This window comes from Macrotis lagotis, chromosome 1 (genome assembly GCF_037893015.1).
Source record: "Macrotis lagotis isolate mMagLag1 chromosome 1, bilby.v1.9.chrom.fasta, whole genome shotgun sequence".
NCBI classification, from domain to species: domain Eukaryota; kingdom Metazoa; phylum Chordata; class Mammalia; order Peramelemorphia; family Peramelidae; genus Macrotis; species Macrotis lagotis.
The window spans coordinates 479,229,775-479,245,551 of NC_133658.1; the positions used below are offsets into that span (position 1 = coordinate 479,229,775).

Consider the following 15,777-nt stretch of genomic DNA (forward strand, 5'->3'; position numbering starts at 1 on the left):
TAATTTTTTTCATAAGAAGGTAAGAGTCTGTAAAGATGAAAGGAATATGTCTTAATTAATAGGAATAAAAATGATTACATCCAGAAACAAAAGTAATTTGCCCTTCACCATTATTCAGGTCAATCATTTTTGACAAAAGAAATTGTGTAGTGTCCCAAAGTTTTAGTGTGCTTTTAAGCTATAATAGCCTAAAACTGCACGAAGACTTTTGGGATACTGTACATAAAAGAGGGACTGGAGAAGACAGAAGTATAGCAGTGAAATGGCTTTATTATGTAAACTGGGAATATATTTGATCAGGGAACCAATAGAACTTGAAAAAATTGGAAGTGATAGAAAATCTTGGATCATTTATGTGAAAAGATTGATACTCTTGGAAAGTAAAATGGTTTTATTTAAAGGGAAAAAGATCACACAAATGAAAACAGTCAAAAAGTTATTTTTAAAGGCAAATCCTCAAAGGAAATCTAGGTTCAAATCTTCTGTCTTTGACAACCTGTGAGACTTTGGGCAAATCACAACCTCCCTCAGTTTTAATTTTCTTATCTGTAGGTAGAAGGGATTTTATCAGATAAGTCTTGAAAGTTCCTTATAGCTACAAATTTATAATTTCGTCATCAGATATCTTGTCATTCTAAGTCTGAAGGGAAAAGGATTCTTGAAATTTATTATTCCCATGCAAACCAGGGTTCAAACAATGGTAATTTATATATACTCACATACACAATGCAAAGAAAAGTTTCCCATAATACAATAAAGAATTCTCAGCAATGATAACATTTGCTAGTGTAAATTTCACCTATCATAAGAAAATTATTAAAATTAGAAAGATGAGAGAAACTTTGAAAATTTTATAAAAAGTAGAAACTGGGACAGACTTCCTGTTGAACAGGAAATCTCCAGTTATTTTTCTTTTTTGGTTTTTGCAAGACAATGGGGTTAAGTGACTTGTCCAAGGTCATACAGGCAGGCAATTATTAAGTGACTGAGGCCAGATTTGAACTCAGGTCCTACTGACTCCCAAGGATGGTGTTCTAACCACTGCGCCACCTAGCCCCACCCCTTCTCCAGTTATTTTATTTTATTTTTTTAAGTTTTTGCAAGGCAAATGGGGTTAAGTGGCTTGCCCAAGGCCACACAGCTAGGTAATTATTGTCTGAGACCGGATTTGAACCCAGGTACTCCTGACTCCAAGGCCGGTGCTTTATCCACTACACCACCTAGCTGCCCCTCCAGTTATTTTTAAAGTTAGATTAATGAAGTGCTATAGCAGTTTGTGGCACAGAGGATAGAATGCTAGGCTTGGAATCAGGTAGTCCTGAGTTCAAATTTAGCCTCAGACACTACTTTTGTGATCATGCATCATTTTAGTTCTGTTTGCCTTATATCATCAAGATAATAGAACCTTCCTCAAGGGTCGTTATGAGGATAAAATGAGATATTTGTAAAAAAAAAAAAAACAAAAAAACCTTAGCATGATGCCTGCAACATAGTAGGTTGTGTATAAATACTCGTTCCTTTCCTCATTCTCTTTGTGTACAAATACACACACACAACATACCAGGTTAAAACATCACTAGACTCATTCCACAAGAAGATTCTGAAATCATTAGCATTAAAGTTGTGTATTCTCTGAAAGAGGATGGCTCCCTGCAAGATTCAGCTAGTTCTCCTGTATTCTTGTCTGTATGTATTTGCATGATGTCTGAATGTATTTGTATCTTGTCTGGAAGTTCCTTAAAGGCAAAGACCATCTTTTGCTTTTTTTTTTTTGTCACTGGGGATTAGCAGCATGGCATATATTAGATGCTTAATAAATTTTGTTTATTATTAACTATAGGAAAACCAGACTATTCTTTCCTGGCTTGAGAAAAAGCTTTAAGAAACAGTAACAGACACTGTAGCTTATAAGTAGAAACAAGTACAAATCTTCCCTGACAGTTCATTGGAGGTAATGGGTGTAGGATGTCAGAGATGTGAAAAACTATCAATAAGTCTAGACCCAAACCAAACCTTTATTTTTAATAACTCTGGTCAAATTTATTTAATACAGTTCAATTTCTATTTATTTAAATACAAATTTGTATTTATTTATTTAAATACAAATTTATTTAAAACAGGGAAAACATACTGCATCTATTAAAAAAGTTGCAGTTTCTTTGAGAGAAATTGAGAGAAATTTTGCTCATGAATTTCTTTTGCCAAAAGTTAAAATACAAAGATCACTGCAGGAGTAAATCATGTGACAGAGTCTGAATGGTAGAGAGACAAAGAGGAGGCATTCTCAAAGAGAATGCAAGGTTTATGGTTCTTTAGTGCACTGACACAAAATTTAAGCATTTATAATAAATGTATGTATGTTTATGACAATATTTATGCATTTATTAATTAGGGTTTCAGTTTTCTTTATAGATGTGCATCAGCTGCAATTTTCCACAGTACATACAAATTTTCATTTATTAATGACCAACCAGCAAATAACCAAAATTCACATTTTCACAAATGTGAGACTGGTGAACATTGAAAGATGATTGCATAAAGTCTTAATTCTTTTTTAACAATTATTTATTTATTTATTCTTATTTTGTACAAATAAGGTTTTTATATATTACTAAAATATTCTTGTTTAAGAATAAACATAATACCCTCCCCCACAAAAATATAGACCCGCATGAGCAATAAAGTAAAGGAGAGAGAAACAAATTAAAATAAAAATTAAAAAAATAATAAAAATAATTGTAGGTATGGCCAAGTGGCGCAGTGGACGGAGCACTGGTCCTGGAGCCAGGAGCACCCGAGCCTAAATCCAGCCCCAGACACCCAACAATCACCCAGCTGTGTGACCCCATGAAAGCCACCCCGACCCACAAAAACCAAAAAAAAAAGACTGAAAATAAAATAAAAAGGTAATAATAATAATAGGGGGCGACTGGGTGGCAGACAGATCACTGACCCTTGAGCCAGGAGCACCCAGGTCCAAATCCAGTCTCAGACACCCAACAATCACCCAGCTGTGCAGCCCCAAGCAGGCCACCCAATCCCATTTGCCCTGCAACCCCCTCCAAATAATAATAATAAAAAATGTGCTTCAGTCTGTGTTCCAACATCCCCAGCTCTGTCATAGATGGATCACATTCTTTATGATAAGTCCATCACAAAAGGTACTTCCATATTTTTCCACCTTTGCCATTGCTGATCGCAACTCCCTCCGTTCATATTTCTCCACTACCACGTACTATATTTTCTCTCTTCTTTCACTCTGTCTCTGCTGTAGGGTAGCTAAATGGCACAGCAGACAGATCCCTGGCCCTGGGACCAAGAGGCCCTGAGCCCACCTACCACCCCTTAGGTCCAGCATCCACCCAGCCCTATGGTACTGGACAGGCCATCCAATCCCAGCCCCTTGCAAGAAGTAAAAAGAAAATGCATTATATCTGACCACTCTACCCCCATGGTCCATCCTCTCCTCCATCACTCACATCCCCCCCTTCTCCCTGCTCCCCCCCTCATTCTTACTCCAGATGTCTATACCCCATTTAGTACATATGCTGTTTCCTCTCCTAGCCACCTCTGAAGAGAGCAAAGGTTCCCTCATTCCCCCTTGCCTCCCCCTTCCATATCATTGCAGTAGCTCATTGTAATAAAGAAAAATCTTATTATATGAAATATCTTAGCCTATTCCCCCTCTCCTTTTTCTTTCTCCCATTACATTTCCCTTTTATCTACTGACTCCATTTTTACACTACATTATATCTTCAAATTCAGCCTTCTCCTGTGCTTCAACTATAAAAGCTCCTTCTACCTGCTCTATTAAGTGAGAAGGTTCATATGAGTATTATCAGTATCATTTTTCTATGCAGGAATACATGCAGTTCATCATCATTAAGTCCCTCATATTTTCCCTTCTCCTCCAATCTCTATGCTTCACCTGAGTCCAGTATTTGAAGATCAAACCTTCTGTTCAGCTCTGGCCATTACAACAGCAACATTTGAAATTCCCCTGGTTCATTGAAAGTCCATCTTTTTCCCTGGAAGAGGACATTCAGTTTTGCTGGGTAGCTGATTCTTGGTTGCATTCTAAGCTCTTTTGCCTTCCGGAATATTATATTCCAAGCCCTACGAGCTTTTAATGTAGTTGTTGCTAAGTCCTGTGTGGTCCTGACTGCAGCTTCACAATATTTGAATTTTGTCCTTCTGGCTGCTTGTAATATTTTCTCTTTGACTTTCGAGTTTTGGAACTTGGCTATAATATTCTATTTTGCCCTCTGCTTCTAGGATTATCAGGGCAATTTTCCTGTAATAATTCTTTGAAAATGATGTCAAGGCTCTTTTCCTGGTCATGACTTTCAAGGATTCCAATAATTTTTAAATTATCTTTCCTAAATCTGTTTACAATATCTGTTGGGGTTTTTTCAGGTTTTTGCAAGGCAAACAGGGTTAAGTGGCTTGCCCAAGGCCACACAGCTAGGTAATTATTAAGTGTCTGAGACCAGATTTGAACCCAGGTACTCCTGACTCCAGGCCTGGTGCTTTATCCACTGCGCCACCTAGCTGCCCCTATCTGTTGTTTTTTCAGTGAGATGTTTCACATTTTCTTCTAATTTTTCATTCTTTTGGTTTTGAGGTATTGAGTTCTGATTTCTTGTAAAATCAGCAATCTCCCTTGAGTTCTATTCTTTGTCTGAAGGATTTGTTTTCCTCAGAGAGCTTTCTTATCTCTTTTTCCATATGGCCAGCTCTGCATTTTAAAGCATTCTTCTCCTCAATAATAACCTTTTGAACTGTTTTATCTATTTGACCTATGCTGGTTTTTAACATGTTATTTTCTTCAGCATTTTTTTGGATCTCCTTGACTAAGCTGCTGACTTCTTTTTTCATGATTTTCCTGCATCTCTCTCATTTCTTTTCCCAATTTTTCCTCTATCCCCCTTACTTGATTTTCAAAGTCTTTTTTGAGCTCTGTCATGGCCTGAGCCCAATTTCTGTTTTTCTTGGAGTCTTTAGATGCAGAAGCTTGTACTTCCTCATCTTCAGACTGAGTGTTTTGATCCTTCTTGGTATCACAGGCAAAGTATTTCTCAACGGTATTCCTCTTTTTTCTCTGCTTACTCATCTCTCCAGCCTGTGCCTGATTTTGGGGTGCTTCCTGAGCTTTTGAGTATTATTGAGACGCACCTCCACAAGGATCTCTGTGTGTGTGAGGCCCTGTCTTCCCTCCTGGTCTGTGAATGACCATAAGCACCCCCCTCTGCCACGGGGCTGAGGTGCGGGGGGCCTGCTGCTCTATGAGGGGGGGCCTAGACTGCGGTCAGGATCTGAATGTGGTCAGAGCCCCAGAGTCCTTTTTCCAGTGACAGAGGACAGAGCCAGGCTGTCTCTCTTCACTCCCCTCCCTAGGCTCAGCACTCATGCTCTGCGGGCTCCTGCTTACCAGCTCCGCCTGCTTCTGGTTCCTGGATCTAGGCTGCCTTGGCCATGCTGCTTACTGTGTGCCCTGAGGGCTGGGCTTTGTGTGCTTGCTCTGGCAGAGGTCCCCCGCTGTTCCCCTAAGTTGTGCCCAGTGCTCCCTGGGGTGTAGATCAGGAGACTGCCCTTGCTGCTGTAAGCTGCAGCTCCCAGTGCCCTGTGGCTGCATCTGGGAGGCTGAAGTTCCTTTGCTCTGGTGGGCCACCCCTCTGACCCCGTGGAGCCGAGCTTTCCGCTCTTTTCCAGGGTTGGAGAACTGCCTCACTGGATCACTCTGTGGGTTCTGTCTCTCGAAAATGCAGTTAGAGTCCTCAGCTTATAAGTTTTGTTCATGAGCACCTAAGAGATGGTCCTCTCTTGTCGCCATCTTGGCTCTGACCCTCTTTTTTTTTTTTATAAAGTCTTAATTCTTGAATCACAGAATACTACTCTATTAGGTGTTACTGAATATTAAAATATCTTTAAAAGTATTACAATTTATTCTTTTGTAAAATCAAGTTCTGTTATTGAGCTTAAGGTTTGAAATATTACACTGAAGCTACTCCAGTGTGACATCAGATACAGCTGAACCTATATTCTGAGAGACTGTATTAGTAGAACTCAAACTCTGGTATTTCTTACTAAGTTAGAAAAGCTACAAGGACAAGCGAGAGGCCACAAAATCTGTCATCCTGGACTAATTTTACTAAGTTTAGAAAGGCAGAAAAGTTTATCATCATGTGATGCATGATTTTGGGTGGGTAGGTCACAAAGACCATTTACTAATATGTAAAAGGATCTAGATTTGGTTGGTAATGAGTTTTTGACTTGCCTGTGATTAGTGACAAAGAAAACAGGTACCAAAACTTGGACTTATTTTGTCATGTCAAATGAAACCACAGATCTTTTAGAATACTGAAGAAGTCCAATAAACCAAGGGATTCATAAGATTTTCGGCATAAAAAGCTAGAATTTAACTCATATTTTAGAGGGATCAATTCAGATTCTCTTCAGTAACTGGTTTTGAATTGATTTTGTTAGCAACATCCCATTGTTTTATGTATTAAAATAAGTATGGCATTGACTCATGCCTAAGGTCAAAATCAGGCAAGTCAGAGGGGAAGTAATGAGTCCACAAAATTGTTGGAATTTGGTGAATAGGAGTTGGGCTAGATCAACATGTAAATTAAAAAAAATGTATTTCTACTTTAAGCCAGAATTTCAGATTTAGTTTTATAGTTGTCAAATAGCATAAGAAAAGACGATTTAATGGGGAGGGGTGTCACTTAACTAGAAGAAGTCAAGAGATCTGGCTTCCACTCTCACTCTCATCTCTGCCACTAATTATCTAAATGGTCCTAGGGACATCACTTGGTTTCTCTGGTCCTCAGTGTCTTCTTCATCTGTAAAATGAGAGGGTACTGAACTAGAAAATCATTAATTTAGTTTTGATGTTATATGCTGCCATGACACATCTTTAACAGACTATTGAATTTAACTTCCTTGGCAAAACAAATAAAGCAGATTCAAAGAAGAAAAATTCATTTAGTCACTTCAGTATTTACAGGACAAATAAGAAAGGTTAACTAGTTGGAGGCCTGATTCTTAACTTTTTGCATGAGAAAAACTGAAAGGGAAGAAAATGTATTTTAATGTGATTTTAAGCTAGGTAATTAGACACTAAGACAACGGTTTATATCAGTAAGTCATATTTTATCTTTGCCAAGTTGCTCGATATGATACTAACTGCCTTGATGTCAACAGTAATGAGTATGGCTAAAAAAGTGAAACAAATTGCTGATGAGATATTATTAGCTAAATGTAAATTAAAAGTCTCCAATTTTCTAGTCCTGCAGATTCACTGTGACACAGATTTTTTGGATCAGACCTGTGTAAACAATGAATCAGGGCAGCTAGATGGAAAAATAAAAAGAGAGCCAGGTCTGGAGTAAGGAAGACCTGAGTTCAGATAAGGTCTCAGAAATTTGCTATCATGTGACTTTGGCAAGTCATTTAACTTCTACTTGCCTCAGTTTCCTTATTTGTAAAATGGGGTAATAAGAGCACCTATTTCTCAGGGTTGTTGTGAGGACCAAAGCAGATAATGATTATAAAGTACAGGAAGTGATATATAAATGTTGGTTGTTATAAAAACTATTTTGGAACATCTGACAGAATGCTGGATGGAGTCAAAGATCTAGATTCAAATTCTTTATCTGAGCATTTCAGCTGGGGGACCATGGGCAAGTCATTTAACCCTCTTGAGGATCAGTTTCCCAATCTATAAAAAATGATGTATATAAAGTTCTTTGCAAACTTCAAGGTACCATATAGAAGTTATTGTTAGTTTAAAATAGGTAGGTACATATACTTGCAAATGCGTGCACACACACACACACACAGATTGAGAGATTATTTTCCCCACAATTAACAAAGTATACTTATCCCAACTCACCTGTGAAATGAGCCGTCATATGTATTATATTGTCTAAGTTATAATGAGGTGAGAAAACAGGTTCAAAGACTTTGTGTGAATTTGGTTGGTTGCAAAGAGAACAGGGTTCAAATCCATGTCTGGACTCCATATTTGCCTTTAAGTCTATATTTATTGCCCAGGCAGTTAAATGGAATAGAATAATCCAAGTCCACATGTTAAATGGAATAGAATAATCACAAGAAGGCAGTTTAAGAAATGCAATGTCCTTATTTAAAATAATCTGGCAGGGTTGCTAAGTGGCACAGTGGATAGAGCACCGGCCCTGGAGTCAGGAGTACCGGAGTTCAAATTCAGCCTCAGACACTTAATAATTATCTAGCTGTGTGGCCTTGGGCAAGCCACTTAACCCCATTCATTGCCTTGTAAAAAAAATAATAATCTGGCAAAGGTATGGACCTCAGAGAAAGACTAGTATTTGGACCAGTTTTATATTAGTAATAAGAAATGGGTTATCTCTTTTGAACTAAGGCAAATCATGAGGCAAGACAGTCATAAACAGTGATAAGCTCTGTAAACAGTGGTAAATTCAAAGCCGACCTTCATGTGGTCCCATTGTGGACAGAAATGCTGGCCAGTGCTTTGATTTTTTTAGGCACTCCCACACACTCAGATACCAACTATTGGCCACATCTTTCTTTTTGTTTTTTTTTTAATTAAAGATATTATTTAGGGGTGGCTAAGTGGCGTAGTGGATAAAGCACTGGCCTTGGAGTCAGGAGTACCTGGGTTCAAATCCAGTCTCAGACATTTAATAATTACCTAGCTGTGTGGCCTTGGGCAAGCCACTTAACCCCATTTGCCTTGCAAAAACCTAAAAAAAAAAAAAGATTATTTGAGTTTTACAATTCCCCCCCATCTTACTTCCCCCCCCACAGAAAGCAATCTGTCAGTCTTTACTTTGTTTCCATGTTGTACATTGATCCAACTTGAGTGTGATGAGAGAGAAATCATATCCTTAAGGAAGAGACAAGAAGTCTAAGAGGTATCAAGATCAGACAATAAGATATCTGGGGTTTTTTTTCCTAAATTAAAGGGAATAGTCCTTGAACTTTGTTCAAACTCCATGATTCTTTTTCTGGATACAGATGGCACTCTCCTTTGCAGACAGGCCACATCTTTAAATCAGAAGAAGAGTGATATTATGCATATCTGATAGGTGCAATATCCTTTAAGCTAATCCATGGCACATTCACAGAAAAAGAGAGGGTCCGGTCCTCAGGAGAAGGCAATTTATAAAGACTTGGAATGAATTTTTACCTCTGGAATCCATAAGGCGCAACTAACATGAGCCCATTTGGTCCCAGTTCTGGTGGCCTTCATGGCTCCACCTCTCTTTGGACACAAAAGACACTGCGGATGAACGCCCAGGACACAGGTACGACATAACCAGCTTCCTTCTGGAACTTTGAGAATGCCGTAACATGCCTTGGAATATAAGGGGAAAAAAACTTAAATTTTTCATGGATAAGGAAAAAATAGATAACATTTTTATATCATATACCCCATCAACAAAACTCACTTTTAGGGGAAAGAGACAACTAACAACAAAGCAAGCTTATTGGGAATTTACTTTAAAACAACAACCACCACCAAACTTGGAAACTAGGGTTAGCACATATTTGACTTAACCTGAAATGGGGTGCAATGAGAACTGATTTTCGGAATTACTTTCGATTTGTAAGAACATTAAGTCACTGAAAAAATTTTCAGGGTGTATATTCACTATGGCAGAAAAGGAGAATTCTGTATTTTAGATAGGTGTACAACAAAATTAAAACAAAAGATTTGTTTAGTTAATCCTCAGATAAATTGAACATTAAATTAGATAGATCAACCCACTTAGAGGTTAAATGAGGTTTTGCTGTACCATAGTACTCCTTGAAAACAACTCTGAAATTTCTGTGACTCAAAATTTAACCTATCTTCTATCTAATTAACTTCAAATTCCTCTATTAGGAAGGGTCTGGGAATTGACAGTACCTAAATTTCTCTACAGTCAGGGTAGAATATATGTATATATATATATATATATATATATATACATATATATATATGTATATATATATATATATATATACACACACACACACACACTAATACCGTATATATATATATCTGAATATACATATATTTAACCATATAATTCCTTATTTGTATATATATATATATGCACATTCATGTATAGATATATATTACATGCAGATATACCTGCATACAAATATGTATATAACTATATGTGGTATATGCATATGCAAGTCTATATAGAGTATGTATACATACACACACATACACACACCCATATACATAAAAGAAATAGGTAGTTGTATACATGGACATAAGTGCATATATATTTATACACACACACACACAATATATATACAATCTGTCTATCTATTTCCCAAAAGTAAATTTTAGACTATTAAGGAAAAAAAAAGATAAATTCAGATTTTGGAGCTATAGAGATCAATTCTGGATTTACTTATTTGGGAACTATTTTTCCTTAGACTCATGTGGCAAATAAATTGAATGGAGGAGATGGAGGGAAAATACAGAAAGGAGGTGCAGAAAGATTAACTGGAAAGTTAATCATGGTTAATCTTTTTAAATATTTTCTCCTTTTTAGACAGGCTAATCTTGAGTATTTTAAAATATACTATAAAATTTTAAAATATATGTATAATATATATTTTAAAATGAAGAAAAGTGCATACTAGTTTTTTCTCTCAAATATGAGGAAGATAAGAATTTTTTAGATAGTAATATTAGATATACATATACATATGTGCATGTATGTGGTTTTATGCTTAAGGTTGAGCATTTTTCAAAAAATAATTTCCAAAAAAGTTAGAGGACCTCACTCAAAAGTTATGTCTTAACCAAAGCATTTGGGCTTTAGCGGCCACTTTTGCAAAAACAGGCTAGTGCCAAATTATTCTTTAAAGGATAAGACAAAAGCAACATATGCTAAATAAATGTTCAGTGCCTACATTAAGAAATTGAATCTGTAGCATTTGAAAAATACCTTACATAATACACTTTAAAAAGAATAAAAAGTGTCCTTGTTGCAATTAAAATATAATATAGGATTAATATTTTGGTAAAAATAATTTTAGGATCAAGAGAGCTAGGTTTAAGTCTCAGAGACTTACTTGCTATGTATCTATGGATAAATCACTTAACATCTTTGGTTTTACTTTCCTCATTTGGGAAATAGATAAAAAAATACTTGCCCCATTTCAGTGCTTTTGGAAGGAAAACACTTGGTAAACCTTCAAGTTCTATAAGGTCACTTTGTTATATAAAATACTATTCTATAAATAAATTAAATTTAAAAAATACTATTCTGAAGAACATACATACAGAATAGTGACAGAGTAATGGCTCAAAAATGAACAACATAATAAAAATACATTAAAGAGGAAATATACATAATCATATTCAGATCTGTGCATGTGTACACACAAACACCTTTTCAAATTTCAGTTGTTCATAATCTTGTTTAAAAATTTACTAAATATGAAAAATGAAACATATAATTCTTTAGTCAACAGAGGGCAGTCTAGCTTAAGTATTTTTTTAAAAGTTACCATACTGTATCTAGGACACAGTGAAATGGTTAGCTTATACTTAAATTCCATAAACTGATTTTTAATTGAAGTGTTACACAGACTTTTACAACTTGAATACATTTTCTAGCTCCCAGTATTTAACATCTAGATAAATTAATATCACCTGGGCAGTTGAATGGCCCAATGGATAGACAGAGTATTGGATCAGGAATCAGAAAGACCCAAGTTCAAATCCAGTCTCAGATACTTAATAGCTGTATAACCCTGGGTAAATCAGCCAACCACTATCTGCCTAAGTTTCATCATCAGTAAAATGGTCAGGGCTAATTATAGTACCTGTCTAATTGTCAGGATAAAATGTAAAGCACTTTTCAAAGCCTAAAGTGGTGTGTAAATCCTCCAAATGTTATCATTATCATTTCTCACCATCATTGGAAAGAAACATTATTAGCTACAATTCTGTATACAATTTCTTCCAAAAGGAATAAAATGTGTAGAGATGCATTACCCTATCTTTAATGTTAGTATCCACTGTAGTTTGAAACCCACTGCCAGAGCTCTAACTAGAAAAAGGGTAAAAAATATATCATAGCTTATTTTTAATAAACACATATATTTACTTCCAGAAAATTCTCTCATGGCACATGTGTATTCATTTTTAATAAGGTCCTATGTTTCAGAGAAGGCTTAAAGCATCAGTTAGTTGGAAATACACCTTGCCTAGGACATATAATGCCCTGTCCCTGGTTTTGCTAATTAGGTGAAGTCTCTTTTCCTCAAGTCCATTCTCACTGGAATCATAAAATATTTTGCTAAAAGACAATTATACTGAAAAATTACCAATCTTTTATTACTTATACAATATAAAATATTATTTGTCGTATTTAAGAAAACAAGTAGAAATTCATTATGAGATAATTGTGAGAATAAAATAACTCAAACAGATATTCAGTTAGTATTTACTTTATGTAAAGTACCAAATTGGGTAATGTAGAATGCCAAGAATCTAGGTGAGGTCCCCTTACCACAAAATATTTATTACCTAGTGAATTAGGCAAGACTTGCAAACAGAAAGGAAACTATAAAAAATGTCAAATAAGTTATAAAGGTAAGTGCTATAAGAAGTCCAAGAAGGAAGATATCACTGTGACTTGGAGTCATCATGAAGACGAATATGAGCTAGGACTTGGAAGAATTGGTAGAATTTCTATAGTTAGAAAGGAAAGGCACAGGTATTCCAGGCAGGATGAATTGTGAAAGCAAAATCACAGAACTGAAAAAAAAAACAGGCCAGGAACATTTGGGATATAGTGAGATTCAAGCAGTATAGCATAGAAAAAAAGACTGGAGAACTGGTGGTTCAAGGACTTGGGTGGTCTTCCACAAGTCTTATACCACTTATACATTGGACCTCAGGCTTCTCATCTATGATTGGATTAAATGAGTCTCTGGGGTCCATTCCAACTCTAACTCTAGTATTCTTTGAGCAAACAAACTTTGTCAAAGTAGAGGATCTGGATAAATGAGAACAGATAAGGCCGGGAAGAGATGCAGAATAATAGACTGGGTATTCCAAAATTTGAAGTCCAAATATGAATTTTTCATTCACTATGATCTTGGTGGTTGATTTCACTCTCTATCTCAGTTTTCATTTTCTCCTGTTCAGTCTATTTCATAGGGCAGTTGTCATCAAAAGAGATAATATAAACTATAAAGTGCTACACAAATGAAAAAAATCAATATGGTTAGTTTAGAGGACCTCACATTCAAGGCTAAAGATGCCAGTCTTTTTGTGGTAGGCACTGGGAAAGAGGACTGAAGATATATGGGTATCTGACCAAGGGAGTGAAAGACAAATAGCAGTTTTTAAAGTATGAGAATAGTGATATTATGCAGGATAGATGAGGGGAAGAAAATGCAAAGAAGAGGAAGATTAATAGGCAATTTCAGAAGTCAAAACAAATAGTGAAGCGATAAGGACCTGAACTTAATCTTCAAAGATAAATCATTCGGGCAATCACAAGAAGTTTTTAATTTCTAGAAGATGCAAGAATTATTTTCTTCATTATCTTCCCTTTCATCCTGATATGAAACCCACAAAAAATCCATTCTTGAATATCAATGTCCTTAATTCAGAAAACTCTAAACAGTGTGTAGTTGTGAATCATTGGTCTCACTAACCTGATGAACACAGATGTTACACTTATCACAGAACACCATATCGTTCCCTTCTTCACTGTCTGGAGAACGGCATACATCACAGATGACATCTTCATCATACTCTATGCCCAACCCTTCTTCTGTTTCAATAGCATGGTTCATATTTTCATGGCACTGTCGTTCCAAGACTTCTACTGTCTTTTCCATAGTGTTTTCATCAACTGTCCCATACCCTGCATAGAGATATAATTAGCCAATCAAACAGCAGGCAGGTAAGTGCCTATTATGTGCCTGGCCCTGAGTATTTGGGAAAAGATATTTGTCAAAAAAAACTTCTGTTAGGGTCTGTTAATATGGATATACACACAGGCACTCTCCATGGGGGTTATTAGTCAGCTCCAAGAAAATAGGACTTTAGGAAAAAATAAAATTGCAGAAGGCAGTTAAATAGTAGCAATGATATAATGGAAAACAACACTACAGGGTAACCAAATTCTGACTATAAACTATTCAAGTTAGTATTTACAGAGACCATAGTCTATAATAAGGATGCTTTAGATACATTACCAATCTCAGTTATAAAACTCTAAGTAAGTCTTTTAAACACTTGAGGAACCCATTTTCATTTCTTATAAAATGGCAAGGTTAAAATAAATAATCTTTAATGTCTGATATTCTGGGATTCTCTCATGTAGGTTTGTAAATTGGGGGTTCTGTCATATTGCTTATTAGAGCATATAATTAAGATGTAAGTCAATCAAAAAAGCAATTAAAAAGTACTTGTTAACCATTTGTATAAGGCATCATAGTAGACCCCGAAAGGCAAGGTGCTAAGGATACAAGTATAAAGAATGAAACAAAAATAAAGCCAAAAATAAATCTCAAGATGAAATGTGGAACTTGGAGAAGGATTAAACAACCTCAAAAAGATCAAGGTGAAATTTTTTCCTGCAAACCCTGGCTCCTTTTAAAGAAGTATCACCTTCCTGGGTTGACCACAGACCTGACTGAAACACACCAGAAACAGCATGAAGGCACAGTATATGAACGGACATTCTATCATCAAACATTCCCCAGAATCAAAACAAGATTAAAAGGAACTAGATCCAGAAGAACTATGCAAGGTCAGTCTGAAATTCTCAGGTGAGAATATGGTAGAACACACTTTATAAAATGACTATTCAGCCTTGGTATTCCTTCTCCACTTCCCACAAAAAATTCTTGTTATACTTGAAGAGTCCCAAGATACCATCAGTGAGCTTTTGTGAAGTTCTGTAACTTGAGTATTCAGAAAAGAAACAATTTTCCCCCAACAAGAGAGAGAGAGAGAGAGAGAGAGAGAGAGAGAGAGGAGAAGATAAGGAAGGAGGAGGGAGAGAAACAGAGAGAGAATACAGTACAAATAATATTTAAATATATATCAAACATGGGAATGTAGGGAAGGTAGGGAACATGGGAAAGAAGTCATAGCTACATATTTTGCAGTTTGAAAAAATAAATTACAGTTTAGGTAATGTTTGATTAATTCTCTGGGGGTTTTTTTGCAATTGAAAGGAGATTTTGAGAAGAATGGTTTCTGACATGGAGAGAAGCTCAGAGCACTTCTTTCTCTTCTACCCACTTCCATGTACTCTTTGTATGCAAAGTTATGAGAGGGCAGAGAGGAACTTACGTTCTCTTCTTCTACTTCACCTTTTCCCACCTCTACCTCCTTCTTTCTTTTCTTTCTTCTTCTCTCTCCATTCCTTTCTTCCTATCTGTCTCTCTTCCTATGGGTTGAAAGACTCAAGAGTCTCTTTTGTGTATCCAGGAGCCCAGCAAGAATAATCAATCCAAGAGAGTCCAGAGAAAGGTCACTTTTTTAATCTGTCCTACTACAAACTGTAGTCTCCATTCCTGACTTAAGTATTCTTTCTGTATATCTTCCTTCTCCTGTGAACCTTAATTTGGTACAGTTCCCTTTATGTTTTGTCTGAATTACTTCATATTGTAAGTTGTTAATGTTTAACATTTAACTAGCATATGATTGACCTATTTCTTATCTTGACAGAAAAATGTGTCCCCGATATGGCAGACCTATATTTAAATTATGTATATTTGAAAAAT

General features: G+C 36.1%; 1 protein-coding gene across 4 annotated transcripts in view; it reads right to left on the reverse strand.

Moving 5' to 3' along the window:
* The window catches only part of JADE3 (jade family PHD finger 3), a 197,663-nt gene that overhangs the window by 21,367 nt on the left and 160,519 nt on the right, over nucleotides 1-15,777 (reverse strand). For all 4 annotated transcript variants that reach the window (XM_074213695.1, XM_074213693.1, XM_074213694.1 and 1 more), the window contains 2 exons: nucleotides 13,693-13,904; nucleotides 9,200-9,367 (listed from right to left, as the gene is read on the reverse strand). In XM_074213695.1, coding sequence (XP_074069796.1) covers nucleotides 9,200-9,367; nucleotides 13,693-13,904 — 380 coding nt within the window. The remainder of the gene's footprint in view (nucleotides 1-9,199; nucleotides 9,368-13,692; nucleotides 13,905-15,777) is intronic.